This window comes from Phalacrocorax aristotelis, chromosome 1 (genome assembly GCF_949628215.1).
Source record: "Phalacrocorax aristotelis chromosome 1, bGulAri2.1, whole genome shotgun sequence".
In the NCBI taxonomy this organism is placed as follows: Eukaryota; Metazoa; Chordata; class Aves; order Suliformes; family Phalacrocoracidae; genus Phalacrocorax; species Phalacrocorax aristotelis.
In genome coordinates, this window is record NC_134276.1 from 102,996,403 (window position 1) to 103,021,433 (window position 25,031).

General features: G+C 42.0%; 1 protein-coding gene across 1 annotated transcript; it reads right to left on the reverse strand.

Moving 5' to 3' along the window:
* Nucleotides 1-10,327: 10,327 nt before the first annotated feature.
* Nucleotides 10,328-24,241, reverse strand: IL10RB (interleukin 10 receptor subunit beta). Its single transcript, XM_075100689.1, has 7 exons — nucleotides 23,982-24,241; nucleotides 21,218-21,341; nucleotides 19,727-19,896; nucleotides 17,363-17,529; nucleotides 15,054-15,204; nucleotides 13,351-13,508; nucleotides 10,328-11,091 (listed from the first exon to the last, which is right to left on the reverse strand). The coding sequence occupies exons 1-7, from the start codon at nucleotides 24,028-24,030 to the stop codon at nucleotides 10,879-10,881; spliced, it is 1,032 nt and encodes a 343-aa protein (XP_074956790.1). The 5' UTR covers nucleotides 24,031-24,241; the 3' UTR covers nucleotides 10,328-10,878.
* Nucleotides 24,242-25,031: the final 790 nt, after the last annotated feature.

Genomic DNA, 25,031 nt, shown 5'->3' on the forward strand with positions numbered 1-25,031 from the left:
CTCATCTTTTTCTGTTCCATATTTTTCACGAGACTGCCCAGCTGCAATGGTTGGGAGGGTAGAAGTCAGGGTTTACCTTTCACTTCCTACCCCCTCAAAGCAGCAAACGCCTAAGTGGTCATAGCAATGTATTCAGAGATGAGGATTTGAAACTCTGGTAAGCAAATGTCTATGCCCTCTACATCTTAGGTGCTATAAACATTACTTTTTTTTTGTCGGTTAAGGTCATGACAATCCTTCCAGCCGTACTTCTGGATGAAAGTGTTCCTAGCTACTGTTGATGCCTCTTTTGCTATGAGGTGCTACACATACTCTGAGCATGTCTACTAAGCCGAGGCTCTCCTGGGACACCAATGAAGATATACATAAATGGAACTTTAATTCTTTTGGCCTGTCAGTTTTAAGAGATGTTTGAGGATTGCTAAAGGGCAAGATACAAAAATCAACAAAATTAACTTTATTTTGGGTTGTAAGTGCAGGGATACTTCTCAAGTCTGTGAGGCAGTCAAATCACTAGTACTGCCTAAGGTGGCAGAATTTGATCCAGACAGAATATTTCTATGGTTTGCATCATCCTCTTTTATGTGACAACCTTTCAATTATTTCTTTTTCTGAGGTGGTCATCAACAGGTCACCACAATGTCAGTTTTGCTTGTTAAAAGCCAGTACTATTAGTATCTAACTGTGCTTATGAAATGCAAATGCTGTTGATTCTTGTAAATGAATGAGCATATATGTAGCACTAGCTAACTCAGGGATGTAAAAGCTGCAAACCTGTCCTATCAAAAAGACTGGTGATTGAGAAGAGGTTGATGCCATTACAGTGCAGGCCATGGACAAGAGGTTGTGGGTAACCATGCCCTTTGGAACACATGGTGTCTGATGTTGTCTAGTATGCTACAGGTGCCTGTACCTAGCACAGTTTCTTTAAAGAAAAAATAGTTTATGGATTGTTTAAACAATGTAATTTTAGTTTCTGGTTTCTGTTATTAATTTATTTGGATCAATAAATATGCAATGCAATAAATACATAATGCAGAAGTATATTTATTGTGTAACAGAACTGAATGAATAATAGGCTCTTAAGTACCACTCTGTGTGAGCCATCATGTCTGTCATGATCATCATACAATAGACAGTGAGGAGAAAGCATGTTGTGATGAAGGTAACACAGTAGGACATGATCTGTGAAATAGTCAGCTTCACCACAACTTCCTGTGTAATTTTATGTAAACTGATTGCCCCTTAAGACAAAGGCTGTTATTTATCCTTTTTTTGAAGCTTTTAAAAAAAAAAAGTCAGTATATTAGTATTGCTGAAGTACCTTTGAAATCTCAACAAGAGGATTTCAAAGCAACATTCAGCATTGCTATTTTACCATCAGTGCTTTTTGATAAATGGAGTGAAATGGCAACCTTTTATTAGCTCTTAAATATTAGGAATGCTATTTTCAGGAGACAAACCTTTCTGGTGGCTCTCCAGCTTGGCTGCTTCTTGAGAAGGAACCCAAATAACTTATTGTTATGTCCACAGCATTAATGGCTGACACCAAACAGGCCTTCACTTTTTGTGTCACTGATGCTATGCTTCTCCAGTTGAGGAAGACACCCACTGTCTCGTGGGGTCAAACAGAGCCAATACTAGACAGCTCTTTCCCATCATAAAATGGGAATTATTGCGTATAAGCATCAGATTTGTCCCCAAGGGTCACTCCACCCTTTCCCAGGAGTGCTGGATTTGCTGTACATGTGCAGACCGTGTGTACAACGTACATGAACACAAGGTTCATTGTTTCCTGGAAGCATCCTATTTTCTGGTGCACACACACTTACGGAACACAGACATCTCTAAGAAGCATGCTGCTTCTGTGCCTGCAGCCTGTTGCTCCAGAGAACTGAGCAACACCTGGAAGAAGGGTGGGTAGAAGCAGGCTGCTTCTATCAGAGTGTTTCCTGTGGCCTGTCTTAGCTTCCCACACAGAGAGATACTCTTGAAACTAAGGTAGGGAGCCCAAAGCTACAGGCTGTGGTGGCAGCTCTTGATACATGATGAGGGGAAGGCTTTGGACAACTGAAGATTTTGGTGGCTGAGAGTATGTGACTGCCAGCTCTTGGCCAGCACAGTGGTGAAGTGCTAAAAGCTGAGAGGTGTACTTGGTACATTTTTTTTCAATCTTAGTGGGAAGAAAACTATGCCCTGTAAAGTTACGAGTTGGCTGCAGGCATTATGCAAAATGTGTTCTTGCAAGATATAGGGTACTGTTATACTAAGTGATGCGTTAGGTTAAAAACATCTGTAAGGCAGAGCTGATCATGACGAAGTCTGCTCAGCTATGAAAGCCTTGCCAGAAAAAAAAAAAAATCCACTCTGCATGTCAAGAGTGGGCTGGTACTGAACCCAGTGATGCATTATGGTTGAGCCTATGTAAGATAAATCCATGGATATAACACGATGCTTAGGGGGATATATTCTTGCAGGGCATTTCTGACCTTGAGTCAGATTTATTCTACGATAATTTGTTATCTTGTGCTCAGGCAGTTTAGGGAAACATTTAAGGAACATAGGGAAACATTTTTATGGCAAGTTATTTATGTAAACCACACTTCAGGGTAACCATTTTGTGGTCTAGATCATGAGCTACAGATAGCTTACTGGTTTGTTACCATTAGAAGTATTTAGTAACTTAATAAATATGTGTGAATACAACTTCCTCTCTGATATTATAGAAGAAAGAACCAGAAACTGGTGTTGATACAATCTGTTACAAGATATCTCCAGTACACAAGCAACCAAACAGAAGGGAAGACAATGTGTGCTCTTGTGGTCATCAGTGTCAATACTAAAACATATATGTGATGGAGGAAACGAAGACATGCAGGCTCCACTGAATTTATTTTAGTGGGCTGACAGGCAAAGGAGAAATCATTTGCTTGTTTCTTCTCATGTCAACTCTGGAACAGGATAAAAGGAGCAAATACAGTATTTCATCTTGTTTCATCTTGTGTAGAAAGGCAGATTCAGGAAGGAAGTACCGTGAGGAGTTCAGTGGTTCATTGTACAGCCCCAAGGCAGCATAAGCTGTATCTAGTCATTGTTGTTTTGTTTTTTAATATGCCACTTCTCAGGCAACATCTCCCATACTTCTTTGTTTTCATCACAGGGAACTTTTCCTTGTGTCTCTCTTGTAGTAGCCTTGTAACTGTTTTCCTCGCTGTCATGGCTGTACATGACATTATTCATTTCCTGTTTTCAGAAGCCTTTTACATTTTGGAAGACTGTCATTATGTTGCCATCAGACTTCTTTTTGCCAGCCCACGTGATACCATCTCCATTCACAAAGCATGTTTTTTGTCCTTCTCCTGACTTTTTCCAGCACTGGATATAGATCTGCACATGGCCTTACTAGTGCTAAATAGCGGGAAGGATTATTTTACATGTTTCATGGACTCTAGTGCAGTTTGTGTATCCTGGATGGCATTTGCCTCTTTCACAATAGTGAGACATTGACTCATTTACAGGCAAACTATAACCTACCACTTCTGCCTTGTGCACAAAGTTCATTGACATTCACTGAAAGCAATTAGATCAATTTTTTTTTAATATTCTGCACCTGAGTGATAATTTTTCTACACAGTTTTGGGAGCCAAAAACATTACAAGTGAAATATATATTTAAAAACCCACCTGCTTCTTTCTCAGCTCCCTCTTTGGACATTTGGGTTCTGTTCCACATTTCTTGGACAAAGTGTGGTTGGGCTGCTGTGCTCACATGAAACCCCACCTCAGAAAAGTAGGTGAGTCTCCCCCCCACTTCCAAATAGCATGGCATGAGCACGTAGCAAGGCTACAGTTGAGGAATTTTCCACAAGTAAACTCTTCTGTCAAAGTTCTTCCTTCATGTGCCACAAACAAACTGAGACTTTAATCTCATTGGGACTGGGTATTTCATATCACGGAAGGCTACAAAACAGCCGTTCAAATTTTCCAAAATATTTCCATGTCCCTTCTCATTCTGATTTGCACTTCAGTCTGGCCAACTGCTCTGGGGCTTTTATTGTGGCAAAGGTGGGGTGTTACATCCCTTTTTTCTGATACTGGTTTCTGTATCTTTGCATGTTTGTACCATAGTGGGAATTTCTCCCTGACTTTTGCTGGTATTGTCCAGGACATGGCTATAATTTGAGATGAGAACTGATCAGCTAACTTAAGCCTTCCAGGGGGTGCTTATCCTCTAGCTTGCAATCCACACCTCCTTTTCTTTTGCAGCTTCTTAAGGGGTAAAGAATTCCTCCGTATGGTCCAGGTGTCTTGTTAAAGGCTTCAGCCACCAGCAGAGGAGCAAGCGAGTCCTCTAGGGTAAGGAGGACAATGCCTGACACCAGTCTTAATCTTTTTTATTAGTTGCTCTAGCACATTGCCCTCTCTCTTTAGGAAAAATGTGAGCAAGGTCTCGCTTACAGGAGAGGCTTCCGCAGTGGTGAGTGGCTCTTGCTGCATAAGAGTCAGGAGGCCTCAGTCCCTGCTTCTGCAGAGGCTCGGTGCAAAGACAAGAGCTAAAGTAATTTGTTTCTCACAGCTGCTCCCATTCTGGTGCTGAGAGTGTAACCAGGGTGATGAAGTTAACCAAACATGGATGCTGCAGACACCATGTGTCTGCTCTGTGCACCCTTCTGGCCTCACCTTTGCTGTATTCTGGACGTACTGCACCGCAGGCACCAGTTTATCATTTTCCAGAAAGGAGCAGGATACAATGAGCAAGGTCAGGCTCAGAGCTGATAGCACTACACTGCAGGACTTTATTATTAAGTGTATTTCAGAGAATATTTCCTGCATTAGTATTTTATTGTCACACTCATTAAGTTCTAGAAAGACCCTTAGGTTCAGCTCTTGCCCTTTTCTTTTGACCCTCTACCCTAAGATCTACAAAGTTGGGTTTGGGACAGATACACTCTGTGCATCAGAAATGTTTTTAGCTATGAGACAGCTGAATATTTTCAGCGCATGAGAAAACTCAGGTAGATAAAACACAGGTATCTTGTCAGAACAGTGCATCAGGTTTTGAGGGACAGAGGTGTCATATTTTGCATCAACCAGGCTGAAAGAATGTGGAAAGCCTGCTGTTAACCTGTCTCTTTAGAGCCTGTGGAGACCTATCTAGTATCTCCAAAATGCCTAACTATAATACATCTACAGCTTTCATCTTCATAGATAATATTTCATAGTGATTAGCAAGTTGTGCTTGATTAGGGTGAGTTTTGGAGCCTGGTTGTACCATTACATCAGCATGTCTGAAAAATCTAACCCATGTGCAAAGCTTCAGTTGTGATTTACATTGTCTTTGTAACTATGTTACATAGATTGGAAAAGAAAGCCCCTGCTCTGAGGACCTTGCAGTCTAGTTTTGAAAAGTGTAATGTAAACAACAGGAGCTGAGGGAAGGGAGTAGAAATGAGAGACAATACTTGAGTGACGCCATGTCAGAGTGGTGGGAAAGTGGAAGAGCTGAAAGTTATTAAACAGATTCTGTGGTCTGGTGCTTTCTCCAGGATGAAATCCTAACATTAGTGAATGCTGGAGCAGTCAGTGCTGCTGGAGCCAGGATTTTCTGTGTAAGATTTCCCCAGCATTTTCTTATTTGTCTTTTTGGTATCATTATCATTCCATGCCTTCAGTCTTTTATAGTAATTGTGTGAAAGCATGCAAAATTAAGTTAAGGAAATCCAATTTGTAAGGAAGAAATAAGAAAAGACTCCATATCAGGAAGTGCAAATGAGCAATTTCCAGTATATTGCATATAGATGGTCAGCTAAGCCTATTGGTTATTCACAGTTCTTTCTGTAAAACAGCTATTCTGACCTTTCTTTTTCATGACAGTGCAATATCAACGGAAGGATTCTTGGTTTGCACAGACACTCGATACCACTTATTCAATAACCGGTGTTTACTAGAAAATTACATTTTGCCGAGTAATGATGGTCATTTCCCAACCTGTCTCAGAAGAAAATGGGTAAGTTAATATCACAAATTCTTATGCTGTATTTCTGGTTAAGAATCTATTTAAAAGCTTTTTCTGTAGCTTGTAATGGATGTAGAGTTAAAGTTTCTGAAAGCCTTTCTGTCTATGCCATTCAGCAGGGCTCTTTCTGGCCAGGTAGCCAGCAGATGTGGATTTGCGCTCTGCAGCAAGCCAGCCTTCCCTGATGCCTCCAGGACCTGCTAGGGAGGGAAGACACAAAGTTACCAATATGGAGAGATAAAAGAAAAATGTGCAGCTGATGGGTAATTGCGTCCCTAGTCCCTGGGTTAGCCCTGGGCTCTGCTGTTCCCCTTCTCCCTGAAATGCTCACTCCACTCCCTTGACTGGAGCCTGCTAAACTCCTGTTCCTTCTCTTACTCTCTTACCTTATTGTCCTTTTCTATAATCTGTCTTGTTCACCACAAGCCTAGACTGCGCTCCCTCAGTTTCCCCTATTTCTCCATTCCTTAATCATCCTGCTCTGCTTTGCATTCCATGTCTAAAATATTTCTCCAATAACTCCCAGGTCTTCAGAGTAGTCTATTTTACTCATCACTTTGCCAAAACCCCTGGCACGCTGTGCCAAAGTTAGCAGCATACTTCCATACTTTGCAGTTTAAAGTTCACCTATTTATTGATTCATTTTCATCATACTCTCCACAAGCTTAGCTCAAGATCAACTCTCCTCTAAATTATTGCTCCTCTGAAGAGGCACTGGGTACCATGTACTGCCTGGGGTACCTGTGGGGCCATGCAGCAGCCTATTTGGGTACAGCCAGAGGCTGTGCCTTGTCCCTAGGCCTGTTGGCTCATTTTACACATCTCAGTGAAGCTGTGGCTTTTGTGGCTGAAGAAGAGGGCTCTCACCTAACAAATGCCTTCCTGTGAGGACTCAGTTTGGAACAGGAAGAATTCTGAAGCAAACCAAACTGCAGGTCAGTCTGAAGAAAAAAAAAATTGACTGCTTTTAGGAGGTCTTGGGAAAGGCTGACCTTTAAAAGCAGAAGTCAGCTTAATTCCTCTCAAGTGGCACTGTGATATCTGACCTTGGCCATGCCTGGCCTCAGTGCCGGTCACAATTAGATTCCTGACTTCCCTGCAGAACAGAAAGAAGGAATACAAGATGTCCAAGAGGTATGTGTATGGACTAACATTGCCTAAGAGGAAAAAGTAGCCTAGGGGTTTTTTTTGTAGTCACCAAGGAGAGAGATACTCTTCCAGAGAAGGATCCCAGGCAGTTGCCTCCTGAAGGAGTTACTGTCTTGGGAGAGCCTGAAGGATTGGCCTCATGGGGCTAGAATTAGAGTTTCTGAATGCATCACCCCGTGTCACTTAGTCCTTTTATCTAACTGTAACTGATTTACTGAGTCTTAGATCATTAAATAACAAAAAACTGGAAAAACCTGAAATCCCCAGGATTAGATGCATAGCAACATGTGAGTAAAAGCTGTAGACATTAATGGCTTAGCTGGGTTTTAGTCAGATTAATACAAAATGAGGTGAACAAAACACATCAGAGGTGAGAAGTCAGAAGTGAAAAATGAGCCGGACTTTCCCTTTTCATAGTGCTGTGAATTCTTCCTATCCTTGTTGCATTGCTTTGTATTTCTGCTTCGTATCACGTGCCTGAAATTTTGCATGAAGTCCATTGCGTGTGTGGAGGAGGAACCTCCTTTGTCTGTGGCAGGTTGCTTCAACTGCTGTGGATCATGCCTGGAGGTGAACACACTCCACATTCACCGCAAGTCAGGTCTCAATGAGCACCACATGTAGGAGCTCCAAAGTACTGCTTATCATCATCTTTTTAGTCATAAACCCTCTTCTGAGGTCAGAAGAGTGAAATTTAGCAAAGAAAGTAGGAGCCATCCAAGAAATGTCTTGCCTGGTTCAGCAAGCTAAATCTGTCTTCTAACAGTCGCTGAATGTACAGCTTCCCCTGTCCTCCTCACAGTGCACTGAACAGCCTTGCTGAGATTTCTCATGTGCTGTACATCTTAGCTACAGGCCTCACTCCTCTCCTGCTTGCTCTGTCGTTATGCACATGACGTCCGTCTGCTTACTGAGGGGGCTTCTGTCTCACCCATCACTGCAGTATCCGCATACCATAATCCTCATTATAAGGACAATACAGCTAAGCGATTTAACCTGAGGTGAGAAGTCAGAAATGAGGCATTGATCACAGTTCTCCACAAGGTCAAATCATTATTTAACATTACTTCTAAACTCCTTTATAAATAGGAATACAAACGATACTTTGCTACACTGCACAAATCCACGTTCTGGATGCTTATATGTCTGAAGGGAGAGCAGACAAGCAAGCAGACATCAGTGTTAGAGGATGCCCTGACTACAAGGTTAGCTCTACACAAAGCAATACTTCTGGCACCAAATAATCAAATCAGGATTTCGCAGAATGTCTCTCTGCCCTTTCAGGATGATCTTTATTAAATATGTTCTGCATCAGAGCCTTCATTTCTGTTCTGTGTAGCATATAGCCTCCTAACTTTATTTACCAAGTTATTGGCATTAGAATAACGCTAGCAATGGTGTGGTCTAACAGCTCTGTCAGCTCGATGTCCTCAGACAACTGGAGCATGGTATGATTGAGGATTGAACTTTTGCTAGGGTTGTACAGGTGTCTCTGGACTTTCTGGAAACTTCGGCAACCTATTGAGATGCAGAGTTGAGGAATTCATTCCTACTTCATGCTAGTCATGGTGCAGCTGGAATCTTAATGTATTTTTTATTTTGGAGTTTGCTATGTAAAGGCTTTTTGATAATGATATAGCCAGTAGGTTAATGTTGGGCTCATGTGAACTTAAAATAGCTGTTTCTTTAAAGACACCGTGTTCCATATCAAAGACAAGTTAAACAAAGTGGTCAGTATGAATCCTTCCTCTCCCCACGTCTGGCTGTGTTGAAAGAGGAAGTGGTATTCTGAGAACAGAATCCTCCCCTTTCCTCTCATGGGTAGCACAACAGTCAGTATTGGCAAAGACATGAGGGGAAATGCTTCCTCTTTTTAAATAGGGGAGGACAAACTCTTAAACTTTCAGAGATTACGTTTTTGCACACATTCTTCCTGCTTTAATGTGAAAAGACAGTATCTCTGAAGAGCCAAGACAAATATTTTTTTCTTTCTCCCGATTTAGCTTACCAATGAGCCTGTAATAAAGTGGCATGGCACATGGGATTGCCTTACCTGTGCCATCATCATAACCTTTGAAGCAGCTGATTGATTTCAGTCACATTTGATAGACAGTAACTCCCTGCTCTTCCGTGAAAGTCAGCCACCAGAGAGATGACAGCAGCTCTACTAAAAGAGTGAGGAAAAAGCAGGCAAATCTCAACCGTCTTCTCTTCTGGCAGCAGCTGGCCAGCCAGCTAGCACATGCACTGCATTTCTCAAAGCCAAAAAAAAAAAAAAAAAAAAAGAGAAGCAGCTGCTACTGTGGAAGAAGGGATAGGGAACACACAGGGAGCTGAATTTTTACAGTGGAGAGGTGTACCAGACACAGGACATGGGCCTACATTAGGATCAGCACTCACAGAGCAGCTTTGGTGAGAGGTGAAAAAAAGCATCAATGAAACAAAATACCGTAAAAAACCAAAATCCAAACGCTTCCCCATTTTTTCCATATTCCACATTAAACCAAAATATGATGAAAATTAAAAAGTACAGAAGAAAATGTGATATAGCTGGGTGGTACAAAGAATCAATGCCTTATGTTTTCTTCCTGCAACAGTTCCCAAGAAGTGAATGTTTATGGATTAACAAACCTCAAAACCATAAACAAAAATTCTGCAATTCCCACATCAACTTATGATTTACACACAACTTCACTTATGGCAAGTCACTTTTGCTGACAGAATTTGATTTTTCACACTCATTTTGATGTAATACTACACAACAAAAAAATTTGTCACTCACAAAATTAGCGCACAGTGCAAAGGTCACACTATATGCCCCAGTGGTGGCATGGACATAACACTCACATGCATGAACAAGGCTATGCAGGTGAAATTGTATTATGTAGCGTAGGAGTAATATCAACCTGGATTTACTTTTTTTGAATTATATATCAGTAGGTAAATAAAATAAACCTACCTTTTAACTCCCGCTTTAGCTGCAAAGTTTTCCACAGACTTCTGTGGACTCTGGATTAGGTATGCAAAATTTAATTAGTCATAGAAACTGCAGGGCAGAGGCTCAGGGAACTGAGCAACGTGTGAATATACAGGGCTACCTGGCAGAGCACTGGTATGTTCCCATTATCCTTAGTGATGAATGAGCGACACCCCACGATGCAAAACACACTAAATATTTGTGTTTGGTTTATTCACGTCAAGTTCATACCATCATAGTAACTTCACAATTTTGCATCAGGTAGAAAAATATTCAAGAGAAAGATTATGCCACCAGGGATATCCTTAAGAAATACACACAATTTCTCATTTAAAAAAAGTTAGATCGGGTCTTTCTTTACAAAATAGTATTTTCTTTTACTAATCTTATAGTATATGTCATTTTGAGTAGCTTTTGCAATAAATAGTCCATCACAGTTAAATTAACTAGTATTAGATCTATGATATTTGCTTTTTAAATTAATGTCATAATACAGTCCTAGGTATTGCTACAACTTAACAGTGAGCCACTCCAAACAGTGGCAAAAATTACGTATCATTTAATTTCTCATTTATATTCAAGTTTCTTGTACTTGAAAACAAAAAAAAGTCTGTCAAAAGTCTGTGTACACATCATCATCTACGAATTTTTACTGTCTTAAGAATTCAGCAATAAGAAGATAAACTCAACAGCACATTGGCTTTTCTTTTGGTCCGAGTGACCTATGAGGAGTGCATTTAAGCCTTTTCTGAGGCTGGCACTGTTCTTGAATCAGAATCTTCTTGTTCAGAGTCCTGAAGGTGCTCTGTTGTCTTGCTGGCCTCATCCCCTGTCTCATTGCTTTGGTTTTTGTATTCTTCTGAAATGACAGTTAACTTGTCGTAAAAAACATGCTCTTCTTGTGGAAGAGGAGAAAAAAACTGTGACCCACTGGGAGACTTGCTCAAAAACTGTGAAGGAAAGAGGAAATGAGAATTAGGCTGCACCAGCCATACTATCCTGTTTGCTTAGAAATACATTCTATATTGTTTTCCACACATTGGTTGGCCTTCTCAAACCTTAGAAGTCCTAGAGTGGCAACAATGTCATAACCTCTCTGCTAGCTTAAGCATCCTGTGCAAGATTTGGAAGCGAGTTGGAAGTGCCTGTATTTGCAAGAAGATATGCCAGGGGTTAGCGACTTCTTTGGAATATAAACCTTCTTAAAAAAATAAAATACCTAGGTTTTGTTTGGAAACAAAACCAAAAAACGGTGACATGACTGTAGGTGAAGGAGTTTGCACACAGATTTGTCAAATAGCTCCTAAAGATGTGAATTGTTCCTGCCTTCTCAGGGAGCTCTCTGCTCAGACATCAAATAGTGACGCTTTAAATGTCAACATAAACCATAACCATTTAGTCAAGTAAAGGAGAAGGAGGGAGATTTGCAGGGCTATGCAGTCAGTGAGAGAGAGATGACTTAATTTTAGTACCGAAATATCACAACTTCCTCCCACTCCCTGTTCTACTGATAACATGGAACTGGCCTCAAGAATCAACATGGACTTCACAGGATGTCCTGACTCTATTTTGAATGTCAGCACAAGAACAGCACACCTACTCAACACAGTAATAACATGTCAACCACTCATTTTGGCAGCTGAAGTGGCAGTTCATTTTATTGGTAGTGGCTGGAGGAGTACAACTGCATTTTGTTCTGTGACCTGTCTATTACTTTAGTGCATTTTACGTAAGAAACAAACTGCTCTTTCAGGAGTCCAGTTCACGGTAATTACAAAAGTAAGTACTAATATTATTACTATTAGACCTTTTCCTAGCAAACTGTGATTTGAAATGTTCTGTCAGTAACCTGCAATCTCAGATGTTCATGTAGTGAAACCACTGCCTTTGATAAGTATCATTTTAGGTAAGCACGACTGACCTTTGATTATTGTGATTAAGCACTATAACCCACTAGCACAAAATGAAAATTCTCCTTTTCTGTGAGAAACCTATAAGCAAAATGAAATTTGACCATATCCTGTGGTGATCAGAGGAATGCTACCTTCCCAACAGCTGAGCTCCAGGTTCAGCAAACTACTGTGTGCTGAGCATGCGCTCAACTTGAAGCACAAGACAGACTGCTAGGTCAGCTGCAAAGCCTTAGTCTGCGGAACTCTAAATGAGTCAAAATGAAAGACCCAGAGAAACTGCAGAAAACTCAGAAGAGTAGAGGTTGCTAACTTTAGCCCACGTAACACTCTGTATAGCCTTGTTTCTTGGAGGAGATTCTGATATAGCCTTTTAAAGTTGCTATAGGGGTAACAGGGTCAGCCAGCGGTATTCCCCCCCAGTAATGGCTAACATTCATTGCTCTTGTTTCATCTTGAATTTTCAGATTTCACTGCGTTCTTTACTTAAGTTAAAACTCAGTATTATATTTGCAAAAGGACTTTGTTTCAGAAGAACAAACGTCCAATTTTAAGTCTAAAATGAGACAGTGAAGACAAATAGTTGTTCACTACCTAAAATGAGGAATTGAAGGTTAACACCTGTTATTCTCTCAATTCAGAACAAAAGAAAACATCCTGTTTCTAAGCCATCTAGAGCTTCATATTACAAATTAGGCAGTTGCTTTCGGGTTAAAAGTCTATGCCAAATTTTTAAGTTGTTCAGCTTTTAAATATTTTGGACCATTCTGTGCAGAACAATTCAGAATGAAAGTATTTTAGAGTTCGTTATACATCAGTATACTTCAAAAGGAAGTCTTATTTCACTGCTTCTTACTTATGTCTATGCAGCACCACAAAACATGACAAAAAATGAGGTAACATTAATGCAAAATTTATGACCTTATAATGCCAGAATTTAAATATGAAATGAACTAACTTCCACCACCTTTCTCACACTGAAAAGTACCTTCCTTTGTCAGCTTTTTCCAAAGTTCGTGACTTCATCATTTATGCTTATTTTAATGGCTTCTTATGTTTGGCAGAAGAGTGAGTTGAGTTTAACCATACACAATAACTATATAACAACAGATAACCAGCATTGCTCCTCACAGTCTAAAACCCGCTCAGAATATCTGTGCTTTACAGACGGCTGGCAATCAGGTGCAAATGAAAGAAGGCAAAATAAAAGAAGCTCTAAAGGTTTTGCAGAGAGCCTTTGAAAGGCAGGCGGTTCTGCTGGAAAAGGCTGATTTTAGTTGTGTTAGGTGGAAAACAAACCTCTCTCAAGTGTTGTGGGAAAAGATATGAAGGGCAGAAAACACGTTTGGTGAGTCGATATAGATACAAAAAGGAGAAGAAACAAGCAGGAACAAATATTACAACAACCAATGTTGATCCTATTAGAATGGTCACAATTATCCACACGGGAGTTACACCTGCAAGAGATAAGAAAAAAAATCTCTGATTATTAATTTCTGAATATATTCTTTCCAAATTATCACTTTCTCTATGGAATTAAAAAAAAACCACACCAAACCACCCAAAACCAAACTATTACAAAATTGTAACTGCAGACATAAGTAATTGTTTCCAGATGCAAAATACCTCTTAGCTCAAATTTTTAGTATGGATAGGCTAAGGAAGTTCTCACTAAAGTAAGCTTACAAGCCATCCTGTTTACACCTTTGCAGTTACATATACTGGTGACTTTACATGCAATACTAACCAAATGATTAAAGGAAAAAAGACCAACGAACCACCCACAAAGTGATATGTGAAAAGCTACTGCACACTTTCTGGTGTTTCACAAGTGTAGGAGTTGACACATAACACTACCAGAGTATAGACTGCCACTTCTCTCTTAAAGAAATCTGTAAAAATGGCAGCAAAGTAAAGACAGCAGGGAGCAAAACTCTATAAAATTCTGAACTACTGAGCCTTTAAAAAAATTATGTCATGCAGGGGGATTTCACAACAGGCAATGGGAATAAAGATGTATCCATACAGCACTGTGTAAGTGTTTTAAACCAACCTACGCTTGCTAAGAACTCTTCTAGCCACGAACTAGCAAGCAACACCACCACAAAAATGCACCTGCAGTTCAACTGCAGTGCATGCAAGTAATATACATGTGGGAAAAATATATGAGGAAACATTTTATGAGAAAAAACATGTGAGACTTGTAGCCTTCCCAGGCTTCCCCCAGATGGCTTCCTCATCAACTTGTGTCTCTGATTTCCCACAAGTTATCCAAGGGTGTAAGTTACTTGAAATACACATTATTCCTGTGAAAAAGACAGTATCTAGGACTCTATCCTTTCTTTTAACTAGCGACATAAAGTTCCCTGCTAAGACGACAGGGTCACACCGTGTGGTGGTTATTGCTGGACTCCACAGACTGCAGCTAAGGTGGCACGGCTGGAAAAGGAAAGTGCTTTGGTACTTAACTACTTTCAAAATGAAAAGGAAAGCATTGAGACAAAAGAATTGTTTATATAATTATTTATATTATTAATAACTGCTGTGTGTCAGAGAGAAAGCACATCATGGCCTAGTCTCATGGCAGACTGGCAACGTCGCCACAGATGAAGCAGACTGCACCACAGGGTCCAATTTCTTTCTCAGTTACAGATATACAGAACAAAGGCTTTCACAGGATAATGAATACAGCTAATGGTAAAAGAAATTCAGGCACACAGTATGATTAGTGAAGAGCCTATGCTCCATTTAACTCTGATTTTCAGGCCTCTTCAGCAAAGTAAAGCATCACGCCATTGGTGCTATATTGCTTATAGTTTTCACTTCGTTTCCAACTCCTCCGCTCCAAAGATGCACAGGCATTAACCAGCAAACAATACTAAAGTAACAAAGACATCCATTTTTGGAAGGTTTACACGTTACACCGATTTTCATTTTGAACGGCTTTGCACATTTCCTAGTTCCCTACAGCGCATGTCCCATTGTGATGCACCAGGTATTACCGTTGTGGGTTGTCTGCTCACAAAGCTCTCTGCTCAGTTCCCCTGTTTTGTTCCAGTCAGGGATAACTGCTTGCACTTGAATACAATATATTGTCCACGGCTCCAACTGAGATAGTATTTCAGAGTTATGTTTAGTATCTACATGAGTTACCTAGTAACAAAGAAGAATACAAAAAATCTGAAGAGCACTGGTCCAGTGAATGGACTAGCTAAGTAATTAAAATCACATTTAGCAGGACAAATCCAAGCAATTATAGCTGCCATATGAATAAGGCTTTTAAAGGTAGAATGAAGTGCCCTACCTGTGTCACGTAACTGATAACTTGACATTGATTTCACCTGTTGTTAAGAGTGTGAGACCACTCATACTGCTGACTTTCTGGCTACTTCTAGCAGCATTAATGAAGTTCTAGGCTGAAGAGACCTACGGACATATGATAAACGAGATCTGCTTGCAGAAATAACTGCCTAACTAAATGAGATCAGCTAAGAGTGCTGTCATAGTAAAACATCATTTAATTTGAGATGGAGCAAGTAGGCTGGATGATCTGGACATAAGAAAGCGAAAGACAGAGAAAGAAAAAGGCTTGTGGAAGCTATTACATGACTGACAGAAGATGCAACTTTCTGTTTAGAGGCATGGTTGGTTACGTCCCTGTAACCATACAGTCCCTGCAGAGTATAGGAATCCCTACAACATGCCCCATTACGTAGCAACAGATTCTTTCTCAAGGGTAAGAAGACTCTATAGCTAGGTTTCAACATTTTACGCAAGGATCCACTTCAAAATACAGCCTATGAAGTTACATAGTCTATGCCTTTTGCTTCTTTGATCCCTATGGAAATTTATAGAATCCTAGAATCATTTAGGTTGGAAAAGACCCTTAAGATCATTGAGTCTAACTGTTAATCTAGCACTGCTGAGTCCACCACTAAACCATGTCCCCAAGCACCAATCTACACATCTTTTAAATACCTCCAGGGATGGTGACTCAACCACTTCCCTGGGCAGCCTGTTCCAATGTTTGACAACCCTTTTGATGAAGAATTTTTTCCTCATATCCAATCTAAACCTCCCCTGGCACAACTGGAGGCCATTTCCTTTCATCCTATCACTAGTGACTCGGGAGAAGAGACTGACACCTGCCTCTCTACAACCTCCTTTCATGTAGTTGTAGAGAGTGATAAGGTCTCCCCTCAGCCTCCTCTTCTCCAGGCTAAACGACCCCAGTTCCCTCAGCTGCTCCTCGTAAGACCTGTGCTCCAGACCCTTCACCACCCTTCACCAGCTTTGTGGCCCTTCTTTGGACTCGCTCCAGCACCTCAATGTCCTTATAGTGAGGGGCCCAAAACTGAACAGTGTAGTCAAGGCATGGCCTCCCCAGTGCCGAGTACAGGGGCACAATCACTGCCCTACTGCTGGCCACACTATTTCTCATACAAATACCTTCATTTCTTTTAGTTTGGGAATTGACAACCAATCTGTTTTTTGGGAACGATGACCCCTCATTTTCTGGAATTGAATGCCAAAGAATTTTGCAAGGTAACAAATACAAATCAGAATTATATATAGTGGAGTCCTATTATATGAAAATTGTACAGGTGTACACAGCACTAATTATACTGTGACTGATACCTTTCAGTAAAGGGCTTTCTTTTTTCCTGTAATAGATCTCATGAGCCTATGATTATTCTATTATTTATGATCTTTCTCCATGCATTTTGTATGGAGAAGTCTTTTGAGCTGAGTACCAGATCTGTCTGTGGAAGAGGCTGTCCAGGAGAGGAAGAAAGCAAATTACAGCTGACAGAAATTGAAGAGGTGAAGGTGACCACAGTTAACATAAGGCCCCAGCCATGGTGGTGTTCAACATCCAGAGTCCCATGAAGATGACAAATATTTGAATGACATGAGATTTGAATCTACATTAGCTTATTGCCATGATCACAGATACTGCTGATGTTACAGCTTCTAAGTTTTGTATGTGTGAAATACAGAGATTTGATGGGGCAGACGGCATCACAAATAAATCAACTGAGGGAATAAACTCTCATAACGTAGCAGTTACTTCTAATTACGGGAAGAGCAAATTATAGCCATTATATCCACGCTACTGTTTAATGACACAGCTATCTGCTATTTGCTCTGAATACCAGTTGTTGTGACTAGACTTTATTACGCTGTAAATAGTAGAGATACATTTTTACTTCAATACTGTTAGCTTTCAGAACTTCATCAGTATGGCATTTTACCAAGAACAGCATCTATCAAAGTCATGGTGTCACAACATGCAGGAAGCAGACTTTACCTCTGTATCGCTGCCTTTTTTCCGGTACAGTATTCTGTAATTCCATGAGCCGTAATAGTGCTTTAGAGGCCACCTGTCATGTTCATGTTCAGCAAAAGGGCCTATGAAATCCACATGCAGGTACCCAGACTCAGACTTCACTTTTACATCAGGTGGCCCAACAACTGCTATATATTAGCACAATGGAAGAGAAGAAAGAATGCGATTCAGTGTCACATTGTTTTCAATTTGACATTTTTATGCAACCTATCACAATTCATGCTTCAAATAATTTTATCCATTAAAAGAAAGTAATTTCCTTTCATGGGTCAGGCATAAATAAATCCTTTCCTTATAGAACTGGTCTCGAAAGGGATTTATTTTTGCAGTCAAATAACGGATATTTTTGCAGACTACATTTCTCATACATTAAATTCTCATACTCAGTTCTCTTTTGCCACCTGTGGTGACTCCTGGGAGAGGAAGGACTATTTCTACAGGTTACTACTCACTTCTCCTTCTGGGCCAAGATGTTGCAACATCTGCCTGTTCTGAGGAGACCCTCTAGCAAAGTATTTTAATGTTTCTTTCACTGTGATCACTTTGAAAAACTGAAACATTTGAATTATTTCTGCACATCTTAAAGATTGAGCTCCTTTGACTATTTTGTTCTTGTATTTTGAAAATGGCTTGTCCGTATGTTTCTATGTCACTACCTAGATTAACTCTTGAGTAGCTTAGTTATCAACTACATTATGTCTGCAATGAGCTCTTCATTAAAGTCTCCTGTAATTCCAACAAACAGCTCTGCCTTGGCTGCCCCTACTACAATTCTGCCTGGCTACAGCCACACTATAAAGTGTGTAAGAAAGGAAGAGCTTGGTATACAGATAATTTTGCATTCTTCTAGAAATACGTGTTTCTTTAATTAAAACTAAAATGACCATGCATTCATGTAATGCTCGTTAATATGTTGTTGAACTTGCAAGAAAAAAAAAAGTGAGGAGGGTCTTGGTCACTCTGGTTTACTTAGGGTACTCCAACAATGCAGTGTGGAATTTCTTAACAAAAGCACTAGCAGAAATAAGAACACAGAAAGGAATACCAGATATTTTTACCATGATGCCCTGCTCATATCAGCTATGACAACATTAAAAATCCTCATGTCCTCCTCAGCGATTTGGCCAGTTGGCCAGTACTCCCATGTCTTTCTTTCCAGGTAGTTTTATATCCATATTTTCCCCGTTCAGGAATAAGCTCCTTTCCCAAAGCCAAGCCTGCTCTGAAGGCCATACACTCTTTCAAATATATGTCAAACTACAATTCTGTTAATGATTTACACGCTTGCTCTCTGCTCTGAGAGTCCACCCATACTTTTTATATTACACTTTTTTTTGGTTGTAATTTATAACTGCAATGTTGTAACTTTTTTCTATGGTATGTTTCAGTGCTTCTATTCTAGGCAGATTAAATTATATCAAGACTATGCTTTTGTCGAGACATCATCAATAAAAGCATTCTGAAAGACAAGGCTGTAAACTGTAAAATTACACGCTGAAATCCAAGGAACAGAATGATGAAATTCAAGCAAATGAAGGCAGAACAAGAAAGAAAATGATTTTTAAAAGTCTTTGCTCAAAGATGAGGTGTAACAGAAGCTTCCTGCAGGTTTTGTGTTAACAGCTGTGAGGAGAAAAAAAGCCTCGGGTAACATTGACTACATAATTTAAAATAATTTCATTTTTGCTTACGAGTGGTGTAAAAACGTACAAAATAAAGGACACTCATTGGTAAAAAACACTCCCTCATTCCTAAGCTCAGGTCACAGCAACATGATTAACACCTCTGCTGTGCACTCTAATGCAAGGCAATGTCTAACCATCTCTCACAGAGAACTGAAAAGCGCTACTAAGAGAATGACAATGTTGTGTGATGAAGACTTCTTGACTAAAAATTAATCTTTCACTGTGAATCTTTTAAATTAAAAAAAAAAAGAAAGCTTTTTGCCTGACATAGCAATGAAGAAAGGAGTTGAACTTATTTACATATAAGGAAGTCTGAATTCCTGAAGAAAAGCTCTCCCTGGCTGAAAAAAAATAAGCAAAGCCTTATTCTATGCGTGGGCGAGGGAGTTTTTTTTTAAAAACCTCCTCAAAAGATGTTTCAACTACCAATACTAACATCTACTATAACAGTGAACCTACCATGCTTTCTGACAGCAACTTCTGCCTTCAAATAATTAAAGTGTTGCAACTAAAATTTTATAGTTCAATATAATTAAATTTAAAAATGATCTGCATGCTATCGCTTTTCTTATAGAGACAAGTTGTAAAGGTGCATTAATAGCAGACAATATTTTTTGTGGAAGATTAGGAAAAGGCTTACTGTCGTCCATAGGCTTAAATCTGATGGTTGCCCAGTCTGAATGGTTATTTTCTGACTCCGCTCTGACCTGTAAAATATAGTCTCCATACGCAGACAGAAAAGAGACATCACATTCTGTGAGTCTCAGGTTTGTGATCTCTTTTTCATATGTGCCTCCATGGAAAACGTTGCTGTATGGAAGAGAAACAAAATGCATATGATGTGTAAATTATAACTGACTAAACGTCTTTCCTCTTAGTTAACTGGAAAAGTAGCACATCTCTTCTTTAATACAACCAATTATGACTCGTGAACAAGAAAAAAATAAATCCAATGTATAAGAAACTTCATTACTAGTGTGTGCACACACACTAAGCGTTTCATATGCATCTATAAATCCATGACAAAGTTAGAGATTAAAATTATGATTCAGTAAATGGATGCCCCTTTCTTAACAGTGGTTACAGAACTTGATTCAACAGACAGTAGTTATCAGGCAAGTCTGCAAATATTAAGACAATATCACTATGCATGGCTTTGCCGTCTAACTCGGACTTTGTGCAGAACCGTCTTTAAGATATGCATATAAGGAAAAGCCAGAGAAAACAGCCTGACAACTGACTGGGAACCATATAATAAATTATATTCTTTCTGTTTTGCATCAAAGACCCACCTAGGAATGTAGTGATCAACAGGTAATTGCTACCAGAACCCTGAAAAGCCACCTTCTGACTAAGGTGGCCCATACCCTCAGTTTGGAGATTTCTCCCCAGCAGGCAGCTGCCTGTGGGTGCCATTATCTCCGCTTAACATCCTACCCTATCTTGGCCAAAGAATTCAACCTTCAGCAGGAACGCGAGACCTCTGGCCCATGACGTGGTTCCTTGTCAAGCATGGAGGCAGGCAGGGAGCCCACCGCTGGGCTGGGGAAGCGGCCATCTTCCTCGGTACAACCGCAGAGACCAGTTTCCCAACAGGAAAGACCAACTCGGAAGGACAGAGTGGCAAAACCAAATCAAAGCTAAATCAACCCACCAAAACTGACAAAAGGAGACCTCAGAAAATGTGTCCTCAGTTTAAGGCACTGAACGGGTGAGACACCAGCCTGCAGTTCATTGGGCATTTCCACTAAGGGCGCAGGCAAGCTGGCTGCATTGGTGGCAGAGCACAAAACGCTGCTGAGTGAAAGATCAGATAAGGTCCTAACACTCATCAGGACTAGTCTCTTGAATCACAGGTAACAGCTACATGACAGAGGGAAAAACGCACACCCCACTAATAACAGCCAATGTTAAAATATGTTTCTGGTTCCAAAAGAAGTATGTACAAAGCTGCCTTGGGTGTGAATAGACAGTGCCTTTGCCCTGTTATTTAGCTCAGAAGATAAGCCTCTCACAGGCTAAAAAAAAGGGACAGCTACTGATCTTCCTGTAAAAAAAGGAAACAAATCACAAACACATGCAGCTGTAAAATGTGAATGAATTAAAGAAAGAACAACTCCCGCAGACTTACCTCTTAGATTGGACAGTGTAACTTATATTCCCTTTGTAAAACTTAGGTGCATCCCACTGAAAAATGCTACGAAAATTAACTGACATAACTCTTGCGTTTTGGGGTTTTGGCACTATTCCAGATACTGCGGGAGCAATCAAAAACAAACAAACAAACATTTTAGTATGTGTTCACAGAATCCCAGGTCGGAAGGGACCTCAGGGATCATCTAGTCCAACCTTCCTAGGAAGAGCACAGTCTAGACAAGATGGCCCAGCACCCTGTCCAGCTGAATCTTGAAAGTGTCCAACGTGGCTGAGTCACCCACTTCCCTGGGGAGATTATTCCAATGGGTGACTGTCCTCACTGTGAAAAATTTCCCTCTCGTGTCCAGTTGGAATCTCCCCAAGAGCAACTTGTGTCCATTCCCCCTTGTCCTCTCCACGTGACTCCTTGTAAAAAGGGAGTCTCCGTCTTCTTTGTAGCTACCCCTTAAGTACTGGTACATGGTGATGAGATCCCATGTGTTCCTCCAGCGACTTCTCAGTCATCCAAAACTTAAATACAGCCTTCTCTTTCTTCCTTGCCTCAGAGACTTCTTTTAAAGCAGACTTTAATATAATTAACACCTGAGCTTACACAAGAAAAACAAATTACCCATCATCAATGATTTCCAGTAAGTACAGTCTTTATGATATCATCATTTGTTATGCATGACTGACTTGTTATTGCCTAAGTCTTGGGGCCCATTAGGCTACATGCATGAACTCTCACTGAGATTGTCATATAAAATTTTTTAATAGTGGTCTAGTGGCACTATGGAAATAATATGGCTGTGTGGATTGTTGGGTTGTTGTTTTCTTTTTTCCTGAAGAGAAGCAAAACCAGTCTTTCTACGTAGACCTGGGTATAATACTGAAGTAATTAAAAAACCCACCATAGGCACGCTTATATCATCACTGCATGGATTAACATTGCCATTTAAAATGTTTTACTCATTCTGTTATTAAGCCACCATTTTGAAAGGCAGAGATAAACAAGAAGTACCTTCAAAGGCAAGAGAGTTATTAAATATACCATGCAGATAAATGTATCATTAATTGGCACTCTTCACCAGTGATGAAAACACAATTATTTTGCTTTATTGAAACTGAAAAAGGGAAACCCTAAAGTAGTATCGATTAACAGTCCATTACTAATACGATTTAATTATTTTAAAATAACCATTGTTATTGAAGCTAAAATAGAAAAGATTTTGGCCCGTTACTGCAAACAAACCCTGCCAGATCAGATTGGTGCTTAAATGTCACAGGAGTAAAACCTAATGACATATGTTCTAAGATAAATAACCTAGTTTATATGTCTATAGTTGATGAGTTGATGCATAAACACATGAAATGAACGTGCTGGTTACCCACCTTTAGCAGACAGGAGTTGTAAGTCTAAACCCTGCCGGCATAAACACTATTTCACAGCTCAGTTGCTACAATGTTACCCTCACACCCAGCAAATCAACTCAAGCACACTTTGCACCACAAAAGCAGAAGCTGCTTGCTCCCCTGCACCCGGACCTCCTTGAGAGATGGCGTCCCTGTGTGTACGTGCCTTCACTGGTACCCGCCTTGGGCACTGGCCTCCAGGGATGTGTGCCTGTGCACAGGCTGTAGAATCACAGAATCATAGAATGATTAAGGTTGGAAAAGACCTCTAAGATCGTCAAGTCCAACTGCCAACCCAACACCCCCATGGCTCCTAAACCACGCCCTGAAGTGCCGCATCTACACGTGTTTTGAACATCTCCAGGGATGGTGACTCCACCACCTCCCTGGGCAGCCTGTGCCAATGCCTGACCGTTCTTTCAGTGAAGACATTTTTCCTAATATCCGATCTAAACCTCCCCTGACACAGCTTGAGGCCATTTCCTCTTGTCCCGTGTCCCTTTGCAGACACCTCTGGCCTCCTGCTCCCGCACCTTCTCCTACCTGCCAAATCCCAGGTATGCAGAACACTAAGGAGATGGGTGCAGGTAACAGACTGCAAAGACTCAGCGTGAACAACATGGCTGAAAAAAAAAAATCTGGCTAGTACGAGGCATCTGATTTCTCCTCTCCCGCCCGCGCTTTGAGGAAGCTCCCTCCAAAGGTCTGAGGTAGGTTTGTAAATTCCCAGTAGAAAGCACGATGCCTTTGAAGGCTCGCTTCCCTGACAGCATTTCCTACTCGAAAAGCCTCCAGGTAAAGTATTTTACTCAGCACTGTGGACCCAAAGAGATGCGAAAATATTCCTGTGGTTTTGCACGTTGTAAATGAAAGGTTTGCACGCAGCTCGCATCACGGTCTTAAGATACGGCCTCTTCTGGGCAACGAATAGCCCGGGCCAGTTTAAGCGGCCGCCCTCCGGGCGCCGTCGCCGGGGCCGCAGCAGTAGAAGCCCGGCCGGCACAGCCGCGCCCACGCCCCCACGGCTCGGGGTCACCGCGCCGGCAGGTGCCCGGGCGCCCAAAACAGAAAAGGAGTGTTCCAGTCCCTCAGCGCGGATACGGCCTTGGGCGGGAGAGCTGTGCCCCCGCCAGCGGGGCGCCCCGCCGGGCCCCGGCACCCCCCCGCTCCGGGCCCCCCGCCAGGCTGTCGGTGTCGCTCGGCCCGTCCCGGCGCGGAGCAGCCATCTTACTGCGCCCCCCGGCCCCGGCTTCGCGGGCAGCGCTGCCCCGGAGAAGGAGGAGGAGGAGGAGAAGAAGGCAAGCCGGCCGCCTCTAGTGGCCCCGGGCCCCCCCCGCCGGACTCACCGCAGAGGAGGAGGCAGCCGCAGAGGGCGCAGCGGAGGGCGGCGGCCATGGCGGCTCCCGGTGCGGGCCTCCCTCAGAAGCGGAGGTGCCGGCGGCACCACGCCATGACCCCGGACCCTGCCCTCGCAGGCGGAGGAGCGGGGCCGCCCCGAAACCCTTCCGCCTTCCCGCGGCGCGGCGCGGCGCGGCGGGGCGGAGCGGGGCGGGGGCACGGCGGCCGCCCTGGGCTTTCGCGGAGCCCTGCCGCCCGCCCCCAGCTCGCCGGGGCCGCGTTCCCCTTTCCCGTAAAGAGGGCGCCCAGCACCGCAACCTTGCCCGCGGGCTGGGAAAGCTGCTCCGCGGCGCGGAGGTTTACCGTGCCTTGGAGACGCCTGGCACACAGCCTGGCAGGAGATGGGAGGTCAGCAGAAAGTGGATCGATAAACAAATAATGTATAACACGCTCTTTCTCAAGCTATTCCTGCTGCCAGCCGAAAACACCAGTTTCTTTGTGGGGGTTTAATACATTTGTTTCTGGCCCATTTATCACCTCCTGTTATTAAAGGAGGCCACGAGGCAGGTCTGGGCTTCCCTGGGCTGGGCGCAGCCCCACAGCCGTCGGTTATGCACGCGCGGCTCCCCTGGCCCCTACCGCCCCAGCTGCACCCCACAAACAGCCGAGCATTACAGGGGCACCGCGGGGGGAAGCTTCAGCCACTAATTCTAGGGCTGCGTAACTCTGCAAATAGTTAACCTGTCAAGGTCCAAGCTGTCAGGTACGTACGTACACCTACTTCCTTCGTAACAGCGGCGCAGCAGCGGAATATATTCCGGCGCCTTAGAAATTACTCTGCTATCCTGACCAAAAGAATGACTGCCAGGCGTGGGGGCCAGAAACTGCTCGTGGGCAGAAAAGTAGTACCTAAGCAGATCAAGACAAGGTGAAAAAAAGCTGTTGTTTTCAGCTATGTGACACCTAAAAGCCACCCCATAAGGAATAAATTCAGAGCAGGCTAACTCATGTAGCTTTTCAAAGGCACATAGGAGCCGCAGTAAAAATTCAGACAGTCG

Excerpts from the sequence above, each read along its gene's own strand:
- IL10RB (XM_075100689.1), bottom strand. The coding sequence starts at position 24,030 with ATGGCCGCCGCCCTCCGCTGCGCCCTCTGCGGCTGCCTCCTCCTCTGC. Across the intron at positions 13,509-15,053 it reads TGAGCAGACAACCCACAACG|GTGTAACTCCCGTGTGGATA; the intron begins GTAATACCTGGT and ends TATCTCTTGCAG. Across the intron at positions 11,092-13,350 it reads TCCCACAACACTTGAGAGAG|TTTTTGAGCAAGTCTCCCAG; the intron begins GTTTGTTTTCCA and ends TTTCCTTCACAG.